We start from the raw sequence: 20149 nt of genomic DNA on the forward strand, positions 1-20149 counted from the left end.
CTGTCCCAGTGGAACACTTTAGAGGCAGTCACCAAAACATTTACTTCATGTTTCATGAGAAGCTTGATGAGAAATGAAGACAAGTCATGTGGATACCTGGATGATGCTAATTCTATCACTCTCTCTCTCTCTCTCTCTCTCAGTCAGCAGTCTGACCAATGCCTTTGCCTTCGCCCAGTTGGGTGGCATCTTATGTGCTCCCTGGAATGGTCTGATCATGGACCGACACAAACGCAGAGGAAAATCGTCAGGCGCCTTGTCAGGTAATCCGAATTTTAACAGTCAGCTCCTCTCCAATATCGGTAATCTAATTAACAGCTCCAAGGTCCCAGGTTCGATTCCCGGCTTGGGTCACTGTCTGTGCGGAGTCTGCACGTTCTCCCTGTGTCTGCGTGGGTTTCCTCCGGGTGCTCCGGTTTCCTCCCACAGTCCAAAGATGTGCAGATTAGGTGGATTGGCCATGATAAATTGCCCTTAGTGTCCACAAGGTTTAGGTGGTGTTACAAGGATAGTTTGGGGTGTGGGCTTATGTAGAGCTCTCTGTCCAAGGGCCGGTGCAGACTTGATGGGCCGAATGGCCCCCTTCAGCACTGTAAATTCTACGATTCTATGAACAAAGGAACATGCAAACGTACGGATTCGGAAAGAGAGAAAATAAGTCGGAGCATTGAAACTGTTCTGTCACCCACACTGATTTATGATTTGATTATGGCCTCAGTTCCAGATTGAGCCAAACGCCATAACTTTTGACTTCCTTGATACTAAAGAATGTTACTGTGTCTTTCATTACAGAAGGATTGAATGCTGCTGGATTTCACTGAGTACGGAATTGGATGTGTGATTTTGTCCCTGATTATGCTGTGGTGTGGTGTTCCCCTTTGTCTCCATGTATTATTTTTGCGCCCCATGCATTTTGATAGATTCACTCCCTCACGTTGAGAGGTTAAAATGGTTGAATTTCTCTTTGTTTATTTTTCAGACTCGCCCATTTCCCAAAGACTGGCTGATATGGAATCAGCGGTGCTGTCTCTCGCCATCACTGTCATGTTGTGTGTCCTGTACACAATAACCGCCTCGATCCCTGTGACAGAGGTTCAGTACCTGACTTTTGCCCTGCAGGTGATCGATCGCTCATTCCTGTTAGGGGGAAACGCTTCATTCATCGCCATTGCGTAAGTCGACACCCACAGAGGGAACCACATTTCTTGCAGCAAAATTCAGATGCTGAGACTGGGATTGCCACACCATTGAGCCCATTCTGACTCCCATCATAGTATATCCTGGAGGTTCAGTGCAGGAATTACGATTCATTCCCCAAAACAGAGCTCGTTTCAGGCAGCACGGTAGCACAAGTGGATAGCACTGTGGCTTCACAGCGCCAGGATCCCAGGTTCGATTCCCCGCTGGGTCACAGTTTGTGCGGAGTCTGCACGTTCTCCCCGTGTCTGCGTGGGTTTCCTCCGGGTGCTCAGGTTTCCTCCCACAGTTCAATGATGGGCAGGTTAGGTGGATTGGCCGTGCTAAATTGCCCTGCAGCCATCTGGGATGGCCACTTCCCGATTACAAAATGGACACTTTGCCAAGATTGCAGGGAAAATGGACAATACTGAGAAAACAAGCAGCTGCAAGGTTTGTCTGTTGATTGGAGCCATAGCTCCCAGACAAGACCGATGCTGCAAACCATTTCCATACTAATGAGCCATCCCCGGGAACGAAAAGGCAACATTTAAGTAAACAATACCAATACAGACACCCCGGCGCCAGACGAGACCAGAACAAAGCAGCCAACGGTCACCTGGGACACGCCCAGCAATCAGGGCACCCACCCCTCTATTGGAGGAAATCGATGAGAACGATTGGGAAAAGGCCCAATTAATTGGGACCAAGTTCAAGGCCCGCCCAAAAGCGCGTGAAGCCCCTTTTGGGTATAAGAAGAATTTACCAAGCTCTCTTGCGGCCCCGGCTCTCACCGAGGAGAAACCTGCCCGACAGCAACATCAGAACAAGTAAGTCCAAGGTCAAAGGTCAACGCACGCTACCAGACAGACGCTCCTAGCTGTTATTCCGTACCAACTCGACCCCAGCAGCCTCAGAACCGAACAACGGCCATTGTTCCTCTGACTGAGTGGGCACCCGAAGCTAAGTATAGGCTTTAACAGTAGTGACAGTTTAGTCTGTAGAGTTTTCCGCATGAGTATATTTGACTGTGTAAATAAATTAACATTGAGTTTGAACTTACTAACTGGTGTATCGATTCTTTGATCAGTTTTCGGTTTTGAACCTTGTGGCGGTATCGAAAGATACCTCCCACAGTCCAAAGATGTGCAGGGTAGGTGGCTTGGCCATGATAAATTGCCCTTAGTGTCCAAAATTGCCCTTGGTTTCGGTGGAGGTGTTGAGTTTGGGTAGGGTGCTCTTTCCAAGAGCCGGTGCAGACTCAGGGGGCCGAATGGCCTCCTTCTGCACTGTAAAATCAATGATAATCTATGATTAATCTCGGACAAAGGTTCGGCACAACATCGTGGGCCGAAGGGCCTGTTCTGTGCTGTATTTTCTATGTTCTATGTTCATACCTGGCGACTCTAGATCAAAGGTAATTGTAATTAAGGAAGGCGACCATATTGGCCGCCATCTTCAGAGCCAAATTAAGAAAAACACAATTTACTGGTGACTCTGGTGGGATTTGACTTCGAAGTGGCCTAACCACTCCGAGAGAACCCAAATTTGAATTGGAATCCAATTGGAAACAGAAAAACCACAAGTGTAAGAACAATACTGATCAAACCTCTGAGATTCGGAAGTGTGTTAATGCATGCGTACTAACAGGGATATAAGGTAAACCTGAGAGATTTTGTTGCGGAAAACTGTCGGGTGTTTTGTAGGCCGGAAATTAGCATAAGCCGTACCCGTGTTTACATCACCACTTTATCACCCCCCTGTTCCAAATTCAGTAGAGAACCCAGATAGAGAAAATGGCAATGAAGGCAATGGAACGCCTTATGAACCCCCAGGAATTAAAGGTCGCAGCGACCAGTAGAGTAGGACAGTGTCCCGTTTGGGAAGATGAGATCAGGAAATATTTCAAAGGAAAAGGATGGCCCTTTTGGAGCGAATTCTGTGACAATGAGGAAACAGGACCTGGGAGTATCGGACATACTTGGTGGGAGAACCGGTCAGAGATCCACAACGAGGCACAGAGAAGGTTGTTAGGATGCTCCGTAGAGAGATAGAGGAGAGAGACAGAAATAGTGAGGGAGATGTGAGCGAGTTTGAGAAAGAGAATAAAGATTTGAGAGAACAGTTAGCAGCGAGGGACAGAGAGGTGGATGATGCCAAGTGGGCACACCAGTCTTGTCTCGCCTATTTGAGTAGTTTTCAGACGCAATATGATAAGGCCTACCAGAACACGAAACGTGCGGTCTTGGTAAGACAAGAAACCGAGCAACAGGTAGAGAAATTGCAGAAACAGTGCAATGATTTGAAAGCAGCCCTACGAGCGCTCCACACTTCCACGATGGAACAAAGGCAGAGCTCGGGAGATCACGCAAAGTGCCCGAAGCAAATTGCAGAATTGCAATCTCTGCTTTCCGTTCAGAATGTGTTTCAAAATACGTTTGGACCCCAATTAGACCAGGAAAACGGCCCCGGTTGGCAGGAGTTAAATGTGACTGCCCACAGATACGTACATGGGACATGTATGCAAGAAAAACCCCAAAAGAGGAAAGCACCCCATGAATCCTGTAACCACACACCGCAGGGCCGCAGGAGAAGGAGATTTCCTATATACAACCCCATTAACCGTGACCCAATTACGGGACGCGTGTGGAAACGTTACACCATTCCTTCCCACATCAGACCCCCACCAGTTTTTCGCTAGAGTTAAAGAGCAGGCTGCCATGTACGGCCTGGACGAAAAGGAGCAAGTGAAGCTCACAGTTTTAAGCCTCGACTCTTCAGTCGTGGCAGCCCTTCCCGACCCACAGAATGTAGGAGGAGGCACACTCCAAGAGATGCACACAGCGATCCTTGATGCGATCAGCTACAACAGAGGAGACCCCGTAGAAGGCCGAAACAAGTGGAGGCAAAAGAAGACAGAGCACCCCACAGCGTTTGCTGGACGCTTGTGGATACATTTCACAGCAGTTTTCGGAGAGTTAGCCCACGCCCATTTGTCCCCAGATAACATCGCCAAATGGACTCAAATCCTGGTCTCTCACATGACAGACGCAGGACAGAGAGCTTGCGCAAATTACAATCCCTCAGACAAGGCCCACAACGAGAAATGGGTTTTGAAGCGATTATCCCACGCTTGGGAGCATTCAGTCCAAGGCAAAACCACATTTGCAAAACCTGAGGATGAGCAGGCAGACATAGAACATGAATCCAGTTAAAGTGCACCAGAACCCCGCATGGGTAAATGAGGGCAGGCACAGCCCACCACAGCCAAAACCCCAGGAATGTTACAACTGTGGACAATTAGGACACTTTGCAACTTTGCACGAGAGTGCAACGCGCCCCAAAAGCAGCAGAGAAGCCAACAGACAGGCACCCTAAATAGGAATAGGGCAAAGCCAATCCATGGCGTTAGCGCCCGCTCAGAGAACATAGACATGAACGACACTGACTGACGGTGTTCGGGCTCCCCAACTTGGGTCTGCGACACCCTTTGGGAAAAGTCCGGTAGCCCGGTCGTAGCAGGCAAAGTTCGGGGACACCCTGTAGAATTTCTTTGGGACACAGGAGGGTCCCGCACCACACTCAATTCCTCCAAGTTGTTTCAACGAGACACATAGCCCACAACAGATACCGTCACACTCAGCGGCTTTATAGGTCATTTACAACAAGGACACATCACAGCCCCTGTAGCGATACAAATAGGGAACATTACAACTAAACACCCCGTAGTTTCGGTCGATCTACCCCAGACAGCTGAACATATCCGAGGGATCGATTTTATGAGCTCCCACAACCTTTCTTTTGACCCAGTTAACAAGTGTGTATGGAGAATGGCAAAGGCAGCTCGAGGCCCCGCCACGCTCACAGTTGGACGCTATGAAAACAGGATTAGCTCAGTAGAAGACTTCTGGTTCGACCCTCGAGCCATTAGTGCAGACAAACAGGTTAGGGCAGTCCTGCAGGAACACAAAGCAGCATTTGCACAGCACAAGCACGACTGTGGCAAATTGGCTGGCTTTGTGAACATTACAGGTCCCGACCCCAGACACCAGAAGCAGTATGGTTTTCCCCAAGAGGCAGAGGGAGAAATCTCAAAAGTAATAGAGAGTTTCCTGGATCAAGGCATACTCCGATCAGTAGCCTCCACAAACAACTCACCAATTTGGCCCGTCAGGAAACCCGATGGATCATGGCGACTGACCATTGATTACCGGAAACTGAACAAAGTAACCCCAGCAGCAGCCCCCACCGTAGCCACGAGTCCCGAGACCATGCTCAAAATTTTTTTCGGTTTTGGGCATTAGTATTGGCTTTTAGTCCATTCCATTGGATAAAGCGTGCCAGTACAAATTTGCCTTTACGTTTCAGGGACAACAGTATACGTGGACGTGCCTTCCACAAGGCTACCACAACTCCCCCTCCATTTTCCACCGCTAACTGGCAAATGGACTCGCAAAATTTTCTCGCCCCGATTGTCTGGTCCAGTATGTAGGAGACATGTTACTACAGACAGACACAAAGGGAGAGCACATATCGCTTCTCACCAAACTCCTAGCACTCCTAAAAGAAATTTGTTGTAAAGTCGTCCCCAAGAAGGGCAAGATCTTGCAGGAAAAAGTGATTTACTTGGGTACAGTAATCACTCATGATAAACGCGAGATCGAGCAAAAGAGAATTGACTCAATCGTTAAATTGCCCCTTCCCCACAATGTCTCAGCCCTCCGCTCATTTTTAGTACTAGTTGGTAACTGCCGAAACCACATCGACGGTTTCGCCACAAAAGCAGCACACCTATCCGACCGTCTCAAGAAAAAGGCACCTTGGGAATGGCTTCCACAGCACACTGATGCCGTGGATACTTTAAAAAGAGCCCTCAGCACAGCCCCCGCACTACAGGTCCCAGATCCACTTTCCACGTACGCAATCGAAGTTGCAAGCACCGACCGAACCCTATCGGCCGTACTCCTCCAGGAATGCCAGGATCAGTTATGCCCCATGCCATACGCCTCACGCGTGTTGGATCCTGTCGAGCAAGGAATTTCTGCCAGCGAAAGGCACCTGCCTTTTGGGCAGTACAGTACTGTACGTCACCTATATTACAGGACTCAACCCCATCACCATTCTCACTGAACACACCCCAATACAGCTATTATTAGACGGTCGACTTAAAGATGGCACAGTCAGCCAAATCGGCGCAGCCCGTTGGACCCTTCTTTTACAGGGACGGGACATTACAGTCAAAAGAACCAAGACCCACACCATCCTAGCCGATAATTTGCAATATGCAGGAACCCCTCACGAGTGTGAGATCATCACCACAAAACACAACACACCTCCCACGAAAACAGGTAGTACACCCCAGAAACCCCAGCCCACAGACACGTGCGCATCCTTGAAAACTTCTGTGGGCGGCTCCTACACATTTTGAACGGAAAGAGAATTACCGTTTGCGGCATTTATGCAGAGGACGCGCAGGGACGCGCCCTAGATGAGATTTCACTAAAGTTGCAGGACACTTAGGCTCGCAGGCAGCAGAACTGGCAGCAATTGCTTATATTGTAGACCACCCCGACTCGTTCCCGACCCCAGCAGACATCTATTCGGACAGCCTGTATGTCTGTAATAGTTTGACGGAATTCATACCCCTGTGGGAAACTAGAGGATTTCTTTCTGCACACTGAAAGCCCCTACCCTGAGCCCCATTACTCCGACATATCCTAGAGACAGCCAAAAATAGAAAATACGGAATAATTAAGGTTCGCAGTCATCACCGTTTCCTGCCCCCCCCCCCCCCCCCACCTCCCCGTCACATTAAAGCAGACGCCCTAGCGAAGGCAGGTTCCAGGCATGGTTACTTTTGGTAACCCCCGAGAGCACCCCAGTACACGCGGTTCAGGTCTCACAGACCAACATTCAGGATCTAGCAAAGGCCCAGAAGGAAGATGAAAAATTCAGGGATGTTTTAAAAGGAAGCTTCCCAGCCCCGTTTGACAAGTTTAAAAACGCAATCACCACACATGACGGTGTGATTTTAAAAGAAGGCATTTATGAAGTTCCCAGCCAGGACAGGAACCAGATTATTTGTCAGTTCCATGACAATCATGAACACCGAGGCATTGAACCCACCCTAGCCCACCTCAGACCGCTCTGCTGGTGGCCTGATTTAAAAGCCAATGTTACTCACGACATTGAAAATTTCTTAATCTGTGCCCAGGACAGTCCGGACAGATATGCAAAAAAGGCTCAGCTTAGTCACACATGCCCCGTTAATGGCCCCTGGACGAATTTGCAGATAGACTACATAGGACCCCTACCCCTCCACCCCGTACAGAAATGGTTGTAAGTATGTGTTGGTGGCCATCGACACTTTCACAAAATGAGTGGAAGCTTTCCCATCGAGAACGAATACGGCCAAGACAACAACTAAAATACTAACACTGCACATCTTCACAAGAGGGGGCCTCCCACGCAGTATAGAATCTGATCAGGGCTCCCATTTTACAGGACGAGTAATGAAAAACGTCCTCACAATTTTCGGAATCAGACAAAAATTTCACAAAGCATACCACCCCCAGTCAAGTGGCATTGTGGAGAGGATGAACAGAACTCTAAAGCCACCCTCAGGAAAATCGTGCAACAGAACAACAGCATTGTATTAGTGAGAGGCAGCACGGTTTTGTGAAGGGGAGGTCGTGCCTCACTAACTTGATAGAGTTTTTCGAGGAGGTCACTAAGATGATTGATGCAGGTAGGGCAGTAGATGTTGTCTATATGGACTTCAGTAAGGCCTTTGACAAGGTCCCTCATGGTAGACTAGTACAAAAGGTGAAGTCACACGGGATCAGGGGTGAGCTGGCAAGGTGGATACAGAACTGGCTAGGCCATAGAAGGCAGAGAGTAGCAATGGAGGGATGCTTTTCTAATTGGAGGGCTGTGACCAGTGGTGTTCCACAGGGATCAGTGCTGGGACCTTTGCTCTTTGTAGTATATATAAATGATTTGGTGGAAAATGTAACTGGTCTGATTAGTAAGTTTGCAGACGACACAAAGGTTGGTGGAATTGCGGATAGCGATAAGGACTGTCGGAGGATACAGCAGGATTTAGATTGTCTGGAGACTTGGGCGGAGAGATGGCAGATGGAGTTTAATCCGGACAAATGTGAGGTAATGCATTTTGGAAGGTCTAATGCAGGTAGGGAATATACAGTAAATGGTAGAACCCTCAAGAATATTGAAAGTCAAAGAGATCTAGGAGTACAGGTCCACAGGTCATTGAAAGGGGCAACACAGGTGGAGAAGGTAGTCAAGAAGGCGTACGGCATGCTTGCCTTCATTGGCCGGGGCATTGAGTATAAGAATAGGCAAGTCATGTTGCAGCTGTATAGAACCTTAGTTAGGCCACACTTGGAGTATAGTGTTCAATTCTGGTCGCCACACTACCAGAAGGATGAGGAGGCTTTAGAGAGGGTGCAGAAGAGATTTACCAGAATGTTGCCTGGTATGGAGGGCATTAGCTATGAGGAGCGGTTGAATAAACTCGGTTGGTTCTCACTGGAACGAAGGAGGTTGAGGGGAGACCTGATAGAGGTATACAAAATTATGAGGGGCATAGACAGAGTGGATAGTCAGAGGCTTTTCCCCAGGGTAGAGGGGTCAATTACTAGGGGGCATAGGTTTAAGGTGAGAGGGGCAAGGTTTGGAGAAGATGTACGAGGCAAGTTTTTTACGCAGAGGGTAGTGGGTGCCTGGAACTCGCTACCGGAGGAGGTAGTGGAAGCAGGAACGATAGGGACATTTAAGGGGCATCTTGACAAATATATGAATAGGATGGGAATAGAAGGATACGGACCCAGGAAGTGTAGAAGATTGTAGTTTAGTCAGGCAGCATGGTCGGCACGGGCTTGGAGGGCCGAAGGGCCTGTTCCTGTGCTGTACATTTCTTTGTTCTTTGTTCTTTGTTCACCTGAGATTCAGTTCTCCCATTTCTTTAATGTTCCTAAGAAACACGGTATCCACGTCCACAGGACACCTCCCCCAACCCCTCATGACCGGACGCCCCGGGACAGAGTATTTATTAGGACTGGATTTGGCCAGCCCCTCAGTCACCGCCCTCACACAGGAAAATGCTGTACAAGAGTTAATAGAGAACATAAAGGCAGCCCAGCTCGCAGCAGCTGTGAGGCTTGGAACCAGGAAGAAACAGAGCAAGGCTTGGTTCGACAAAACAGTACACGCCACTGAGTTTGCAGTAGGGCAGCGAGTGATGCTTTCCCTTTACAACCCCAGTTCATCAGAAGAACTAGGAGCAGGAGTCGGCCAACTGGCACCTTGCGCCTGCTCCGCCATTTATTGAGATCATGGCTGATCTTTGTGGACTCAGCTCCACTCTCCGGCCCGTACACCATATCCCCAAATCCCTTTATTCTTTAGAAAGGCATCTATCTTTTTCTTAAAAACGTTTGAAGAAGGAGCCTCAACTGCTTCACTGGGCAAGGAATTCCAGAGATTCACAACCCTTTGGGTGAAGAAGTTCCTCCTAAGCTCAGTCCTAAATCTACTTCCCCTTATTTTGAGGCTATGCCACCTAGTTCTGCTTTCCCCGACCAGTGGAAATAACCTGCCCGCATCTATCCTGTCTATTCCCGTCATAATTTTATATGTCTCAATAAGATTCCCCCGCATCCTTCTAAACTCCAATGAGTACAGTCCCAGTCTACTCAACGACTCGTCATAATCTAATCCCCTCAACTCTGGGATCAACCTAGTGAAACTCCTCTGCACTCCCTCCAGTGCCAATATGTCCTTTCTCAGGTAAGGAGACCAAAACTGAACACAATACTCCAGATGCGGCCTCACCAACACCCTATACAATTGCAGCCTAACCTCACTAGTCTTGAACTCCATCCCTCTAGCAATGAAAGACAAAACTCGATTAGCCTTCTTAATCACCTTTGGCACCTGCACACCAACTTTTTGCGACTCGTGCACCAGCACACCCAGGTCCCTCTGCACAGCAGCATGTTTTAACATCTTACCGTTTAAATAATAATCCATTCTGCTGTTATTCCTCCCAAAATGGATAGCCTCACACTTGGCAACATTGAATTCCATCTGCCAGACCCTAGCCCATTCACCTAACCTATCCAAATCCTTCTGCAGACATCCGGTATCCTCTGCACTTTTTGCTTTACCGCTCATCTTAGTGTCGTCTGCAAACTTTGACACATTCCACTTGGCCCCCAACTCCAAATCGTCTCTGTAAATTGTGAACAACTGCGGGCCCAACACTGATCCTTGAGGGACCCCGCTAGTTACAGGTTGCCAACCAGAGAAACACCCATTTATCCCCACTCTCTGCTTACTGTTAGTGAACTAATCCTCTACCCATGCTACCACTTTATCCTCAATGCCATGCATCTTTAGTTTATGCAGCAAACTTTTGTGTGGCACCTTGTCAAAAGATTTCTGGAAATCCAGATATACCACATCCATTGGCTCCCCATTATCTACTGCACTGGTAACGTCCTCAAATAATTCTACGAAATTAGTCAGACATGACCTACCCTTTGTGAACCCATGCTGCGTCTGCCCAATGGGGCAATTTCCCTCCACGTGCCCCGCTATTTCCTCCTTAATAATAGATTCCAGCATTTTCCCTACAACCGAAGTTAAGCTTACCGGCCTATAATTACCCGCTTTCTGACGACCTCCTTTTTTAAACAGGGGTGTCACGTTTGCTACTTTCCAATCCTCTGGGCCCACCCCAGAGTCCAGTGAATTTTGATAAATTATCACTAGTGCATTTACAATTTCGCTAGCCATCTCTTTTAACACTCTGGGATGCATCCCATTAGGGCCAGGAGACTTGTCTACCTTTAGCCCCATTAGCTTGCCCAATACTGCCTCCTTAGTGATTACAATCATCTCAAGGTCCTCACCTATCATATCTTTATTTCCATCAGCCACTGGCATGTTATTTGTGTCCTCCACTGTGAAGACTGACCCAAAAAACCTGTTCAGCTCCTCAGCCATTTCCCCATCTCCTATTATTAAATCTCCCTTCTCATCTTCCAAAGGACCAATATTTACCTTAGCTTCTCTTTTTTGTCTTATATATTTGTAGAAACTTTTACTATCTGCTTTTATGTTCTGAGCCAGTTTACTTTCATAGTCTACCTTACTCTTCTTTATGGCTTTTTTAGTAGCTTTCTGTTGTCCCCTAAAGACTTCCCAGTCCTCTAGTCTCCCACTAATTTTTGCCACTTTGTATGTTTTTTCCTTCAATTTGATACTCTCCCTCACCTCCTTAGATATCCACGGTCGATTTTTCCCCTTTCTATCGTCTTTCTTTTTGTCGGTATGAAGCTTTTCTGAACACTGAAAGATCGCTCGGGAGGTTCTCCACTGTTCCTTAACTGCTTCACCAGGAAGTCTTTGCTCCCAGTCTACCTTAGCTAGTTCTTCTCTCATCCCATTGTAATCGCCTTTGTTTAAGCACAAAACACTAGTGTTTGATTTTACCTTGTCATCCTCCAACTGTATTTTAAATTCCACCATATTGTGGTCGCTCCTTCCAAGAGCATCCCGAACTATGAGATCATTAATCAATCCTGCCTCATTACACAGGACCAGATCTAGGACCGTTTGTTCCCTTGTAGGTTCCATTACAACCTGTTCCAGGAAATTATCCCGGGCACATTCTATAAACTCCTCCTCAAGGCTGCCTTTACCAACCTGGTTAAACCAATCGATATACAGATTAAAATCTCCCATGATAACGGCTGTACCATTTCTACATGTATCCATTATTTCTTTGCTTATTGCCTGCCCTACCATCCTGTTACTATTTGGTGGCCTGTAGACTACTCCTATCAGTGACCTTTTCGCCTTACTATTCCTGATTTCCACCCAAATTGATTTAACCTTGTCCTCCATAGCACCAATATCATCCCTTACTATTGCCCGGATGCCATCCTTAAACAACAAAGCTACACCACCGCCCTTACCGTCCATTCTATCCTTTCGTATAGTCTGATACCCTTGGATATTTAACTCCCAGTCGTGAGCATCTTTTAACCATGTTTCAGTAATGGCCACTAAATCATAGTCATTCACGATGATTTGCGCCATCAACTCATTTACCTTATTTCATATACTACGAGCATTCAGGTAAAGTACACTTATGCTGTTTTTTATGTCTTTGTTATGAATCCTAACACCTTGATCAGTAACTTTTCGCAATTTATTTTCCTCTTACCCTTCCTCCTAATTTTCCTTGTCTTTGAACCCATATCTCTACATAATAACCTGTCACGAAACCTGCTGCCTTGATCTCCATTAACCATTATACTGTTCATTGCTTTACATTTCCCTTCCCCCCCAACTTGCTAGTTTAAAGTCCTTGTGACCAACCTATTTATCCTATTCGCTAGAACACTGGTCCCAGAATAGTTCAGGTGAAGACCGTCCCAACGGTACAGGTCCCTGCTGCCCCAGTACTGATGCCAATGCCCCATGAAATGGAATCCCTCTTTCCCGCACCACTCCTTTGGCCACGTGTTAACTTCCCTAATTTTCTCAACCCTATGCCAATTGGCACGTGGCTCGGGTAGTAATCCAGAGATTATAACCCTGGAGGATCTGTTCTTTAATTTGGTCCCTAGTGTTTGATAATCCCTAAACAGGTCCTCTTTCCTAGTCGTACCTATGTTGTTAGTCCCAACGTGGACCACAACAACTGGATCCTCCCCCTCCCTCTCCAAAATCCTTTCAAGCCGATCAGAGATGTCCCTCACCCTGGCACCGGGTAGGCAACATACCATGTGGGACTCTCGATCTGGCTTACAAAGGATGCCATCAATCCCCCTAATTATAGAATGCCCTACAACTACCACTTGTCTTTTTGCTCTCCCCTCTTGAATGGCTTCCTGTACCACGGTGCAGTGGTCAGTCAACGCATCCTCCCTAAAGCCCTCTTCCTCATCCACACAGGGAGCAAGTACCTCATACCTGTTGGACAAGGTCAAGGGCTGAGGCTCCTCAACTTCTAAACTCAGGATCCCCCTACCTGCCTCCCTTGCAGTCACACGACTCTGTCCCTGACCACTGTCCGAATTAACAGTACTTATTCTACCGGGTGTGACTGCCTCCTGAAATATAGCGTCCAGGTAATGTTCCCCCTCCCTGATGTGCCGCAGTGTGTGCAGCTCAGTCTCCAGCTCATCAATTCTGAGCCGAAGTTCCTCGAGCAGCCAACACTTGCTGCAGATGTGGTCACTGACGGTCTCAATGGGATCCACCAGTTCCATCATCATACAGCAACAGCACATCACCTGTCCAGCCATATTCAACTAGTTAATTAATTTTAATTTATTTTTAAAAACATTTCTTTATAGAACCCCAAGGATAAACCCGAACACAGCCCTCTCTCGCCACTCACCCAAACTCAGTCACTCACCTAAACTCAGATGCACTCTGTTCCAATCAGCGCTCCATGACTAAAGGCACTCCTGCCACACCTTTTGTGCACTCACCTCTCCCAGCTCTGTCCCGGCTCTCTCCTCCGGCGCGGTTTTCGCTGTCCCGGCTCTCTCCTCCCGCGCTGCTTTCGCTGTCCCGGCTCTCTCCTCCTGCGCTTTTTAAATCTCCCTGCCCTCTCCTCCGGCGCTGTTTTCGCTGTTCATTCCTTTCCCCCAAATTTTCCGGACCATTCTCCATTTCGGACAAAGTCAGCCCCTCGGTCTACAACATCACATATCCCAATGGCAAGTCTGCATGGTTTCACATAAACCAGCTTCAGGCTTATGGCTCGCAGGACAACCATTCACACCACACCTTGCTCGCAGCAGCAGGCGGGCACACCCCACCCACAGATGACGTATTCCTACCCTCCCCCAGCCCATCCTCAGACACAACTTCAACTCCACCTCCAGAGGCACAACTCCGCCTCTGCCTTCCTTCAACCAGCAGCGACAGCGACAGTGAGAGCGATAGCAATCACGACAGTCACAGCACACCACCTTATAATTATACCCCTGTACCAGGCCCCACTCCCAGCGAATCCGAGCATGATTCCAGTGACCCCTTCAAGGTCACATACATCAAAGCCCCTGACCCGGACCCACCACCCGACGATTACGGATTACAACCTAACAGCTCCAAACTCGACACACGATTCTGGCACCGAGACAGTTCGTTCAGGCTCATCCGGAATGATGAGATGGACCCCAATTCACCCCAAGCAGCTTTAGCCAAACTATTCCAGTCAAGAGTATGGCAGCCGGGAGAAGGTGATGACATAGAGGCGTACTCCCACCAATCGAATCCCTTTGCCACCCTGTTTGCTATTGATCAATGAGGTGTCCAGATGATGGGGGGGAAAAAGGAACCGATGGACAGATACGGTGTCCTTTCTGATGGAACCTGCAGCATGTTTGTTTTATGTTTGTTCGTTTAATGTACATGTTTGTTGTTTGTGAAATTGAAAGTTTTTCATGGCCCACGCCACCACCCTTTTGACGCCCAATGCCTGTTAATGGAACAGGTTTGTCGACAAACAACCGTTCAGAGGAACTAGTTTGTAGACAGACACTCATAGCTACTCTCCTGATTCGATCACGAGAGGCAGCCCCCACGACGACAACATTCTTACCCGTTCTTGCCGGTCGCTCAGGCAGTGGAGAAACGGCATTGGTCCCTGCCCTGCCTGAGGACCCCCCTCTGGTCAGCTACGCTCGGGTAGAGCACATATGGCACTGATCACCATCCTACCCGGGGATTCCACCCATTTCTTGCCCGCACGGCCCATACGCACCCCATTTTGGCTCTTTCAGTTCAAAATTCTTTTGTTTGGTTTTGGCAACCCTTAGGTTGCTCCCATATGATATTTACATCCTCGAACACTAGGATGGTCGATCGCAAAGGCTGCAAAACAGCTCGCACTATGTCAGTATTTATCTCGGATGTCTTGTCCCAAATATCTGGTTTAAACATTTTTTTTAAATGAGGGAGTCACAGATGGTGACCAATCATAATGGGTAATTGGCAACCAAGGACAGACAGACAGACATACGAGATCTTAAGCAAGATAATAAAAGATATTATGCTTGTGTCCATAGAACTCCGGAACCTCAGGAACCCCAGAGGAAGACAAAGAAGAAGACGGAAAGATGAAGATGATCTCCATCTTTTGCACCTGGATCTTAGCGGGATCCCTTCAGTTGCACGCGGACGATACCCCCCTGACCCCTACCACACAAACCGTGAATGATTCCCACCCATGCCCTACACAGAACCCCGAGATAGTTAGTCCTGAGACAGTTAACGATACCCCGATCCGGTGTGATAAATTTATCACCTGGTACTCACTATCCTACATAGTAGAAGCCCTCTTAGTGCTGGCGATACTTTGCAGTGTCGTGCAGACACTTAGAATCAGGAAATGGCGAAGGAGAGCCTACCTCTCTCGCGCCCCAGTATACACATTTAGGTCCCCTATTTTCAGACTTCACCAAACCCTGAACCCCTTGACATGAATTAAAGTGCATCCGCTTCTCTTTATGTGTGTTTTGTTCAATAAAGAAATGTAAACCTCTGTGTCTGACTGCCAGGCCAGAGAAACTTGTGTTGCTGTTGTTTGTACATTTAAAGTGTTCGGACATAGAACAGTACAGCACAGAACAGGCCCTTCGGCCCTCGATGTTGTGCCGAGCATTGTCTGAAACCAAGATCAAGCTATCCCACTCCCTGTCATTCTGGTGTGCTCCATGTGCCTATCCAATAACTGCTTGAAAGTTCCTAAAGTGTCCGACTCCACTATCACAGCAGGCAGTCCATTCCACACCCTGACCACTCTCTGAGTAAAGTACATACCTCGAACATTTTGTAGATTATTTTTGATTGTTTGAGTGAGGATAGTTTATTGAGGATAGTTAGAGGTTCCAGTTTTTTTAAATTTTGCAATGCATGCCTGAATGTCGTAGCGCCCCGTAGAGTTTTATACTGATGTATGTAAGTAAAATGATTTTAGATAAAGAATTGCATTTCATAGGATAGGGCAGTGTAGAGCCAATGGCCACCTCGGACACGCCCAGCAATCAGGGCACCCACCCCTCTGTTGGAGGAAATCGATGAGAATGATTGGGAAACGGCCCAATTAATTGGGGCCAAGTTCAAGGCCCGCCCAAAAGCACGCGAAGCTCCTTTAGTGTATAAGAAGAATCTCCCAAGATAGAATCGCTCTCTTGTGGCCCCGGCTCTCACCGAGGAGAAACCTGCCCGACAGCAACATCAGAAGAAGTAAGTCCAAGGTCAACACACGCTACGAGACAGACGCTCCCAGCTGTTATTCTGTACCAACTCGACCCCAGCAGCCTCAGAACCGAACAACGGCCATTGTTCCTCTGACTGAGTGGGCGCCCGAAGCTAAGTATAGGCTTTAGCAGTAGTGACAGTTTAGTTTGTAGAGTTTTACGCATGAGTATATTTGACTGTAAATAAATGAACATTGAGTTTGAACTTACTAACTGGAGTATCGAGTCTTTGATCTGTATTCAGTTTTGAACCTTGTGGCGGTATCGAAAGATACCCGGCGACTCTCGAGCAAATGTAATTGTAATTAAGGAAGGCGAACATATTGGCCGCCACCTTCAGAGCCAAATTAAGAGAAACACAATTAGCAACAGCCCTTAGTGTCCAAAAAGATTAGGAGGGGTTATTGGGTTGCGGGGACAGGTCGGAAATGAGGGTTGAAGTGGGTGCAGACTGGATGGGCCGAATGCTCTTCTGCATTGGATGTTCCATGTTCTACAATGTGGGGCCGAATACTTTGCGCAAAGTAGTAATTCAGAACAGGATGAGTTCTGAAAGTTATTCGGAATATTGGATGACTATTTGAGGTCGAATATATTTGGTCGGGATGTTAATAAGTGACATTGAATCAGTTTCTGAAACAATGACCCAATGCAATTCACTAAAACTCCTGCTTTTTGGGCCGGGTTATTTCCTGCAGGTTTCCGCGCTGCCACTTTGGGAAAATCTTTGGTCTGGACCTGGCTATCGCAGCAATTGTCAATTTGTTGCAGTATGCCTGTTTCGCTCTTCTTCAGGGACCTCTGCAACATGATCCTCTGTATGTGAGTATCAGCTGATATTGATTATTTACCATCGATCAGATAAATATACCCAGAAATCATAGGTTCAGTGAGAGGAGTTTCAAGAGCATTCATCAGATTTCCAGCTATATTTTTGGATGGAGGGATATATGAACTGAGCAATGAGCAGGTGGTTCAGCTGGTATGAGGTAGGCGATGGTGTAGTGGTGTGGTCACTAGACTAGTAATGGTGACATTTTGATTCGATTTTTAAAAATCTGCAATTTAATTAAGTCTAATGACGACACAAAACCATTGTCGATTGTCAAAAACCCATCAGATTCACTAATGTCCTTCAGGGAAGGAAATCTGCGAACCTTATCTGGCCTGGCCTACATGTGACTCCCCACCCAGAGCAATGTGGTTGACTCTTAAATGCACTTAGGGATGGGAAGTACATGCCAGCCAGCCTGTGACATCCACATCCCACGAAGTAATAACGGAAAAAAGGCAGCAAGCATTTATTCCTGATACCTACACAAATGCCGACTCAATAGTTAAGTATGTGTTCAATATCGCCAGCCCGCAACTGGGATGAATTTGAAAGTCTTTTGAATCACAGAGAAACTGGGCTAGCCCCTGTGAAGAACGATTACCGTTGGCCGGTTATTACTCTCCGTGGGTCACAGAGACTGAAACAAGCATTTTTCATGGATGTGTTCAAAATTAGGCTGTTTTATTTAGGCAAACTAATCATATGCTGTTTTGTCTGGCAGAAGTGACAATAGAATGGGTGGACGTGGATAGAATGTTTCCACCAGTAGGAGAGACTAGAACCCAAAGGCACCACCTCAGACTCAAGGGACGATTCCTTAAAACAGACAAGAGGAGAAATGTCTTTAGCCAGGTTTCGTGATTCCATAAAACCCATTGCCGCAGACGGCCGGGGAGGACAAGTCACCGAATGTCTTTACATAGAAAATAGAAGCAGGAGGAGGCCATTCGGCCCTTCGAGCCTGCTCCGTCATTCATTGTGATCATACCTGATCATCAAGTTCAATATTGTGATCCCGCCTTCCCCACATATCCGTAGATTCTTTTCGGCCCAAGAGTGACATATAATTTGGCTATTTCTAGTTAAGAGGGGCATGTATAGGTTCTTGATGAATAAGTAGATCGGGGATTATGGGAGAAGACAGAAGAATGGGGATGAGAAACATATCCGCCATGATCGAATAGCGGAGCAGACGCAGTGGGCCGAAACGCCTAATTCTGCTCCTATTTCTTCTGTTATCATTGTCTGTATAAGAAGATACCACAATTTACTTCGTAGGAAATAGATATCGAGTTGAAATTAGGAAACCCTCATGCAACGAATGCTTGGGATTTAGAACTTACTACCTGATTGGGATTCCAATAAGGCAATATAATTGCAAAGCAAAATTGGTTCAAAAATTACGATGCAAGAGTGTGAGCATAGAGCTGGAGCGCGGGACCAATTGCATTTCTCCTCCCCAGATATCACACAAATATATATAAACTATTTGAAATTGTGCAGCTGAACATTGGCTTCATCATCCTTGTATCTCTGGCCTGCATCCATCCCATCAACGTTTACCTCTATTGCCGACAAGAAAAACAGAAGAAAAGTGAGCTCATGACATCCCTCGGCGCAGTTGCCGTTCCAGAGAAGCAGGACGAATGAATAAATGACTCTACGCAAGGTATTAGCTGAAGTGGGAGTCTACTGAGCTGGGTTTGTGAAGGGTGTGTTTTGGGTTAGACTATGCAGGGTTGGCGCATTTTTCATTTACTGAACAAACTAATTCAACAAATCAAGGGGTGGAATATACAAGGCAGACCCGTAATTAGATATTGCATCAAAGGTACCGGTATAACTTGGGCTGGTTTAGCACAGTGGGCTAAATCAGCAGCGCGGTTCAATTCCTGTTCCAGCCTTACTGAACAGGCGCCGGAATGTGGCGACTAGGGGCTCTTCACAGTAACTTCATTGAAGCCTACTTGTGACAATTAGCAATTATTATTATTATCTGAGCAAACTTAAAACATCAACACCAATGTGATCCATGCAGTAGATAAAAGTATCCAGTTCCAGCGGTGTCCGCTGCCAGGCCAAAGGCATCCATCGTGCCGACGAAGCCCATATTCTCCCTTTCCAGGGATACCCGGCAGCAAACAAAGCTACAAAGGAGTGTCACAGAAGACTAGGGCGATGGCTGACTCTCCCAGTTTAAATATCCTGGTGGTTACCACTGACCAGAACCCTAACTAGACCCGTCGTCACAATACTTTGTCTATAAGAGCAGGTTAATAGACGGCCGTCTCCGGCGAACAACTCACGTCTAGACTCCAGGAGCTTGTCCATCATCTAACAGGCTCAAGTCAAGAATGTTACGTTATACTCTCTCCCATATACTCTTCCCTTGCCTGGGAACTATCAACAGTCAAGAAGCTCTAAACCTGCCAGGACAAATCATCCCTCTGAATTGCTGTTCCTTCAACAACCATGCAGCCCTTCCACCACTGGCACACATTGGTAACTGTTATTAGTATATCCAATGTGCACTGCAGGAACTTACCAAGGCTCCTGAGGCATAACCTTCCAATGGAACTAAAGCTTTGCTCCGACATGCCTTGACTCCTTTACCTCAGATGTTTCAACCCGACCCCCACCCCCACGTTCTCCAATCTCACTCCGTCTCCACACTCCGGTTCTGATATCGGCTGTTACATAAGAACGTAAGAACTAGGAGCAGGAGTAGGCCATCTGGCCCCTCGAGCCTGCTCCACCATTCAATGAGATCATGGCTGATCTTTTGTGGACTCAGCTCCACTTTCCGGCCCGAACACCATAACCCTTA

General features: G+C 47.2%; 1 protein-coding gene across 1 annotated transcript in view; it reads left to right on the forward strand.

Annotated features, from left to right (window-relative positions):
- Positions 1-19638, forward strand: part of LOC140402507 (equilibrative nucleobase transporter 1-like) — a 104834-nt gene extending 85196 nt beyond the window's left edge. Inside the window, exons 10-13 of the mRNA XM_072490366.1 lie at positions 144-263; positions 980-1172; positions 17186-17309; positions 18826-19638. Coding sequence (XP_072346467.1) covers positions 144-263; positions 980-1172; positions 17186-17309; positions 18826-18972 — 584 coding nt within the window. The 3' untranslated portion in view covers positions 18973-19638. The remainder of the gene's footprint in view (positions 1-143; positions 264-979; positions 1173-17185; positions 17310-18825) is intronic.
- Positions 19639-20149: the final 511 nt, after the last annotated feature.

This window comes from Scyliorhinus torazame, chromosome 25 (genome assembly GCF_047496885.1).
Source record: "Scyliorhinus torazame isolate Kashiwa2021f chromosome 25, sScyTor2.1, whole genome shotgun sequence".
NCBI classification, from domain to species: domain Eukaryota; kingdom Metazoa; phylum Chordata; class Chondrichthyes; order Carcharhiniformes; family Scyliorhinidae; genus Scyliorhinus; species Scyliorhinus torazame.